Below are 8,140 nucleotides of genomic sequence, written 5' to 3'. Positions count from 1 at the left end.
CACACACACACACACACACACACACACACACACACACACGTCACGATTGTTTTATTATTTCCTTTTATATATGATGTGCCTGCCATAAAACTGAGTTCAGCTCAATATTTAAAAAAAACAAAGTAATTATTAGCTGATACAGTGTCAAAAACCGTCCACGCACCAACCTTCAAAAATAACTGAAAGCTCCTCACTCTAACCTCACCTTCTAATAAAGCCTAAGTAGTTTTTGCCACATGCCCTGTACGTTAACAGATTTTAGCTCGGTGACCCTGTCCACCCTGGGAAATTGAATCAGGTTAGAACAAATTTTTAACTAACACGACATTAAGCACTTAGTGTAGACAAGGACTGTCCAATCAGTTGACAATGTTAAATACAACACTGTGCATAGACAAGGATTATGCTGTGCTTAACAACACACACACTTACGCAACATGCATACTCGACTCCAACAGCAGCAATGAGGACTACCCTGGCATGAGGTTCTAATGCAAGAGACTCCGGGACCCCAGGGTCAACATACTCCCACTGAATTTTCATTGTAGGAGCTTGCAAACACTAAGTTCGTATTAGCACAAAATATCGTTAATAGGAACGAAGAATATACAGAGAACTGCATCAGAATCCACACTAAGTCAATACACGCTCCTCACTCATTGCTTAGGTTCTCTGTAATGCCATTGCCTTACCTTGTGTTTTACTTCCTCTTCCTCTTCTACCCGGGCACTGCCAGCATCGCTCAGGACAGGACTCAGAAGAGGAGATGAACCCTGGACAGCTGGGTTCAAATTCATCTGAAATGTGGGGTTCAAGCTCTGTGGACTCTTCAATGTGAAGGAAGAAAGCTGAGGGTGGTCCATTGAGAGGCCTAGAATTGGAGAAGGAAGGGAAGATAGATTGGGAAATGAAAAAGATATGTTATGACAATGGTTCATCTAAAAAAGCCCACTTGCCTACCAGCAATGCAAACATTATTAGCCAATAACTGTAATCTTAAATTACTTCAAAAATGCCAAAGAAACTGGTACACAAAATTTTCAAGCAGATTGAAATCTCTTGGAATAATTGAGTAATCTATACAATTGAGCTATTAGCTGGCAAGATATAGTTTGAGCTATTGAACAGAAACTGGCCAGGGACTAAAAATGGCTCAGTTCCCCCTTATTGTGTTAAATAGTGATCACTACAGATTACTTTTACAGAAGAGTACATTTTTACATTTTCCTTTTTTAAAATTAGAATTCTCTTTAGCCCCACAGAGAAGCTAGGACATGTTATTGTAGTAAGTATTCCTTCAGAAAGCAATCAAATGTCCAAAAAGTAGGGAGCAAAGGGAGGTGGGGGAGGAAGGAATGGAAAATGGCTTCAACAAATGAAAGTGATCTTGTAACACTGCAGCATACAGAATTTTTAGCTAGGTAGAAGAGAATCTTGTAGCATTCTTCAGTAATTCAAAGGGCATGAATGGCACAGGAGGCAAATAACTAGACAAAGATGCTTTGCTCTAGCAGATTTATTTTGCGAGGGCAAAAAATAAAGACAGGGACATGTGTTATTCAAATCATCATGACCACAATTTTTCAGACAAAGTAAAACGTTGTTTTCCTAAACCCTCCCTTTGATGAGTCAAGCTCTGTAGGACTAGACCTTTGAACCAGTTCTAAGCACTCATCATAGAATCATAGGACTGGAAGGGACCTTGAGAGGTCATCTAGTCCAGTGCCCTGCACTCATGGCAGGACTACGTATTATCTAGACCATTCCTGACAGGTGTTTGTCTAACCTGCTCTTAAAAAGCTCCAATTATGGAGATTATGGAGATTCCACAACCTTCCTGGGCAATTTATTCCGGTGTTTAATCACCCTGACAGTTAGGAAGTTTTTCCTAATGTCCAACTTAAACCTCCTTTGCTGCAATTTAAGCCCATTGCTTCTTGTCCTATCCTCAGAGGTTAACAACAACAATTCTTCTTCCTCTTCCTTGTAACAACCTTTTATGTTCTTGAAAACTGTTATCATGCCCCCTCTGAGTCTTCTCTTTTCCAGATTAAACAAACCCAATTTTTTCAATCTTCCCTCATAGGTCATGTTTTCTATACCTTTAATCATTTTTGTTTCTCTTCTCTGGACTTTCTCCAATTTGTCCACATCTTTCCTGAAATGTGGCACCCAGAACTGGACACAATACTCCAGTTAAAGATGTAATGCTTTCCATCCCCAAAGTGCTCTACAAACATTAACCTATGCTTGCAACACCCCACTGTGGTAAGTAGGTATTATTATTTGTTTTACAGATAGGAAACGGGGCTAAGTAACTTGCCCAAGGCCACATGGCGAATCAGTGATAGTTAAGAATTAGAACCCAGGAGTTCCTTTCTCCGAAACTTGTGTTCAGTCCATTAGACCAAACTCCTCAGAGCTGCTACTGGAACAATGGGCTGTATAGCAAGTGCTCGTTCCTCCAAAGACACAGCTCAATCGCTCTTCTGAAACGTGCTTGAACGTACACAATGTTCTCTATATGATAATCTATCTTTCCCATTATAAACCCCTATTTTCAGGGGATTACATGTTGTCAGTATAAAACAGATTCCAGGTTGACACCAGTGTGCTCCTCTCCACACTGGCACTCCCATTCCAAAATCCACTTTGTATAATCTCAGCACATACTGTGACCTTTGTTATATTCAGCACTAGCTTTTCAGACAGATTCTCTTCCTGTAGTCAGATTACTAAAATCATTAAAAAAAAACACCCTACACTATATGCATTCAAAAATATCAGCCCACAGGAACAGAACTGTAAATGAGACACCCAATATCTTTTAACAAAAAATAAAAAGCAGAGATTAACTGATTGAAGGAGAGCCAGTTATGAGCTTTTTGATATACTTTTGGCAAGAGATGGTTGCTGTTTGATTGGCTCAGGAGCAAAACCACTTAATTGCGTGGCTGCAGCATGACAATGATGAGGAAGCAAATGCGTATTTTCACATTGACAAACGCAGGAAGCTAAACGCCATTGCACTCGGTCACCTGGAAGAGATTCAGATTATCAAGGCTGTAAAGTTAACTATTAACATACTTCAGCAAAATCATTATCAAGTGTCTATTGTTTCTGCCTGTGTATTTTCTCATTTCAATTGCTTTTAGTCTACCAGACCTAACACACAGGAAAGTACGAATAGCTAACATTTTGTTTTTACATATGAAAATACTGCAGGGAAAGTAGTTTACTAGAAGTTTGCCTTTATATATGAATTAAGGAAGTTAAAATGAGATGGAAAATAATTACCCTTTTTAACATTAAAAAGGTGCCATAGAAATCAAAGACTTCCTATGTACTCAGAAATTAGCACCAAGCAGCTGCAACTGTTCCAAATATTGTGGTCTCAACTACTTCAATGGAAGCAATAATATTCAGAGACAAGGGGAGAATGAGGTATAATTTCCTGCAGCCTATTTCAATGAGTTGTTCCAGTATTGACTCATGTTACCAGCTCAAAATATGGGGAGAAACCCAGGAAATTCATCTAAATAGACATTTGTTCTTCTTTATCTGATTTCAAATATTATTTTTCTTGACATCAATGTAAGATTATGAAAATCAGAGGCATATTCAACTAATTAAGTCTGAAAATATATACATTCAAAAATGTAGGTACCTGGTATTTTCTTTAAAGTCTGATTTTTCGAAAATGGATAAACTAGGTCTAAATACAATCTATTTCTTAGGCAATAAGCTCTTCTAGGCAGGGACCGTTCTCTTCTGTGTCCTTGTGCATTGGTGCAGTGTAGGGCAACAGTGTCTATCATGTTTGTGTCACTGGGATACAAGTAAGGACTTATTAATGGAAGATGTTACAACAATTGCAATTTTATAATATGTAGGATTAGACTACTGGCAAATTCTTTAAAGGGACAGTAGCAACCTATTTAGGACCCCAATCTTCTCATTTTACTATCCTTTCTAGAAAATTCACATAACACCCTAATTTTTTAGGAACTTTTTTTATTTGAAATATGACTTTAAAAGTTTGATACAAATGCACATATCACCTATTACAGTCAGCAAACGGTGTTTAAATACATTACAAATGCAGATTTTGATTTCAGTTCTGTCAGAAACCGATTACAAACTTATTATGTACTTCTACTAGAGCAGCAATGGGGAAATCCTCTGGCAAGTCATGGAGTGGCTCCACAGCCTCTTCTGGTGGAGAAAGGATAATGGAAGGATCCAAGTAGTAGTTTGGGAAGTGCCCACCATTTTCAGTGGCTGTTTAAGATAGAAACCTGCTAAATATTTATAAGTTGGTGGCAATAAGTTCAAAGTGTTTGTCTGGTTTCTGTTCTGGGCAGATGATGGCCCACTGAAGTATTCCCACCCTAAAAAGCAGGCATCAGTATCCATGGATATTACAAGAGAATTACTTTACTTAAGAAAGGCCATCGCTCTTCCTTATGGCCTTGTGAAAGGAGAGCTTATGAACAAACAGCAATAAAATAATTAACATTTTACTAATATTGGTACAGCAGCTATAGGATAGAAATTTTCAAAAGCAATCCACATCTGACTAATTTTGCATCCATTGAAAACAATGGTAAGGTTCAGGCAATGTTGAGGGCTTTGAATTTCCCACCCATAGCTATAATTTTATATACACACACCTATACTAGCCCTTTAGGACAATTTGTATACGTCTTTGAAATGTGTATTACTGTTTTTAAAGGAGCAGTATTTTTAAAGGTACTGAGTTTTTGGTTTAGAGCATACAGCTTGTTGAGTCAAATTTGGCCTTCATACATGCAAAGTTTTATTGATTTCAGTGCGATTGCACAGGATGTGAGAGCATAATTTTATTTATTATATCTAAAGCACGAGCAAATGGAGTTTTTGCATGCTTGTACATACATCCTAGTTTCATAATGCATCCCCCATTCCTGCTTTATATTAAAAGAAAAACTGCAATGAGTAATTGCTCATTCTTAGCGTCGTGTGTTCTGGCTTGATGTAGAAGATTAAAGAGGCTCTGTCAACTAGATATCAAAATCTGCCTTTCTTAAGTAAAGTAATTCTCTTGTAATATCCATGGATACTGATGCCTTCTTTTTAGGGTGGGAATACTTCAGTGGGCCATCATCTGCCCAGAACAGAAACCAGACAAACACTTTGAACTTATTGCCACCAACATATAAATATTTGAAAATACATACAATACACAAAAGGCTGCGTAAAGTGTGGTTCTTCTCTTAAAAGTGACTGTGCAAAAATAGCACCCTCAACAGATAAGTTTTCTGTGTGCATTCAGAGCCATTTGTCACATTAGTGACAAAAATATATTTATATTATTTTTTCCCTCTAGTCAGCTGTGTAAGCTTCTACAGCTTTGAAGAGGGTGAGCCCAGTTCTATTTCTTCTCACACATCAGAGTTCAGAAACTTCTAGTTACTAGGGCCAAATTCTGCCCTTTGTTACAAATGGGTATCCCCATTAAAAAGAATGAGGTTGTCCAGGTCTGAGGGTAGAACCTGGGCTACAGAATTATTATATCTGGCCTACAAATGCTGCACAAGCCAAAAAACACAGTTTGGCTTCCAGAACTGTAAACTCAGGCTAGGATCTGACAGTTAAAAGTCTTTTGACATGCAAGCAGAGCTCATTTGATTCGGAGTCACTGAGACACAATGTAGATGGAAAGCCTATGATGCCATTTTACAGTTATTTTTCAGTGTAGCTCTCCACTCAAAGATCCCAAACTAAAATCACAAATAAATACATTTTAAAACCATATATTTGAATGTGTTTCTTGACATAGATATAAAAATAAATAATTTGGGATCTGTAGATTCGGGATGTGTAGATTACATTCTGAAAACATTCTACACTTCAAGAGATTACAACACCTAAAGTAATGTAAGGAAGGCTCTTTAATTGCTGAGGTGTTAATGAGATCATCAGAAGCTGCAGAGGAAGCAAAAGACAGTTACTTTTTCGTAACTGGTGTTCTTCGAGATGTGTTGCTCATGTCTATTCCACAACAGGTGTGCATGCTTGCCATGTGCACCAGTGCCAGAAGTTTTTCCCCTAGCAGTATCCGTGGGAGTGGGGGGGGAAGAGACCAGGAACATATGGCCAACGGTTCATATGGGGGCCCCATAAGACGAGCCAGCACAGATTCAGGTCCCACTGTGGGACCAGGGGTTTAGAGTATGGGTAAAGCTGGTCCAAACCCTTAAGGAGCCGCCCGGTCATAGTATAGGAGAACACAGTGTGTCCTTGCACCGGGGGATGGAAGGCCAATATGGCTACCAGGTGCATGCTGACGAGGCCGCCAGGCCCTGGGCGGAGGAGGTAATCAAGGATAAGCTGTATCGGGGTGGCTGTTGGGGACACCCCTTGGTCCGCCCCCCACCTAGAAAACCGAGACCACTTCGCCATGTAGGAGCGGTGTGTGCAGGGCAGTCTACTTTCAAGGAGGATGCGCTGAACCTGTTCTGAGCATGTCCTTTCCTCACCACCTAGCCACTGAACAGCCACGCTGTGAGGTGAAGAGCTGCCAGGTTGGGGTGGAGGCGGCAGCTCTGGTCCTGAGAGAGCAGGTCTGGGTGGAGCGGCAAACAGCCACGGTGGAGCCACCGCCAGGCCCTAGAGGGTCTTGTACCAGTGCTGCCTGGGCCACGCCGGGGCAATGAGGAGGACCCTGGCTTTATCCATCTTTATTTTCTCCAGGACCCTGCCAATCAGAGGGAACGGGAGAAAAGCGTAGAGAAGCTGGCCTGACCAGAATAGGATAAAGGCATCAGAGATAGCACCCTTCCCTAAGCTCCCCCTGGAGCAGAACCAGGGGCATCATCGGTTCTGCCAGTTCGCAAACAGGTCCACCTGGAGAGTTCCACACCTTCGGAAGAGCTGGTGGGCCACTTCCAGGTGTAGAGACCACTCGTGCTGAGAGGAAAAGTCTCTGCTCAAGTGATCCGCCCTCACGTTCCGGGCACCCAGCAGGTGAAAGGCTTTTAGGTGGATGTCGTGGACTATACAGAAGTCCCACAGACGGAGGGCTTTGTGGCAGAGGATTGAGCCCCGCCTTCCCTGTTGATATAGAACATTGAGGCCATGATGTCCGTGAGGACCCTGACTACCTTGCCCTTTAGGTGCAAGCAGAAGGCTATACACGCCAGATGCACCGCCCTGAGTTCCTTGACGTTTATATGAAGGGTCAGGTCTTGCAGAGACCACAGGCCGTGGGTCTGAAAATTCCTCACATGGGCCCCCCAGCCCAGGTCCGATGCATTAGACACCAGCTCCAACAATGGGGCCCTGTACCTGAATGGGAGCTCTTGGTCCGCCCCAAGCAACATGCTCCACCACCGCAGGGAGGTGATCACCGAGTTCAGCACGGTGAGGACCTTGTCCATTCTGTCCGTGGCCTGGGAGACCTTCGAGGCCAGCCAGAGCTGGAGGGGCCTCATCCTGAGTCTGGCATGGCGGACCACATATGTGCACGCCGACATGTGACCTAGCAGCTGCAGGCAAGCCCTGACTGTCGTCACCGGGAACCTTGCAACGAGCCAATGAGCCCTTTCAGGGTCTCAAACCTGTCTGGGGTGGGGGAGAGAGGCCCTTGCCGACATTGCATCCAGGAGCACCCCGATAAACTCTATGCATTAGACCGGGACTAACGTGGACTTGGTGTTGTGTACCAACAGGCCCAGGGTGGTGCATGTGGACAAGAGGAATGCCACATGATCCCTCACCTGCGATCGGGAGGTGCCCTTGACCAGCCAGTCATCCAGATAGGGGAATATCTGGACCCCCCGGCGCCTAAGGTAGGCCGCTACCACCCACATGCACTTTGTAAAGATCCTGGAGGCAGTGGACAGACCAAACGGGAGGACCATGAATTGGTAGTGATTCTGTCCCACCACAAAATGGAGGAAGTGCCTGTGCCCTTCGAATATGTGGATGTGGAAGTACGTGTCCTGTAGAATGAGGGCAGCGTACCAGTCCCCAGGATCCAGGGAGGGGATGATGGAGGCCAGGGAAACCATGCGGAACTTGAGTTTCACCATGTACTGGTTCAGGCCTCGCAGGTCCATGATGGGCCTGAGCCCCCCTTTGGCCTTCGGGATAAGGA

At 42.9% G+C, this 8,140-nt stretch overlaps 1 protein-coding gene across 8 annotated transcripts in view; it reads right to left on the bottom strand.

Moving 5' to 3' along the window:
* FARP2 (FERM, ARH/RhoGEF and pleckstrin domain protein 2) overlaps window positions 1-8,140 on the bottom strand; it is a 216,130-nt gene that overhangs the window by 46,836 nt on the left and 161,154 nt on the right. For all 8 annotated transcript variants that reach the window (XR_004647252.1, XR_004647251.1, XR_004647253.1 and 5 more), the window contains exon 14: window positions 693-871. Coding sequence is in view for 5 of the 8 variants with exons in the window: in XM_034782668.1 (XP_034638559.1) it covers window positions 693-871 (179 nt within the window). In the remaining 3 variants the exon portion in view is untranslated. The remainder of the gene's footprint in view (window positions 1-692; window positions 872-8,140) is intronic.

The sequence above is a fragment of the Trachemys scripta genome, chromosome 9 (genome assembly GCF_013100865.1).
Source record: "Trachemys scripta elegans isolate TJP31775 chromosome 9, CAS_Tse_1.0, whole genome shotgun sequence".
Classification (NCBI taxonomy): Eukaryota; Metazoa; Chordata; order Testudines; family Emydidae; genus Trachemys; species Trachemys scripta.
This window is presented reverse-complemented; position numbering and strand designations above follow the sequence as displayed.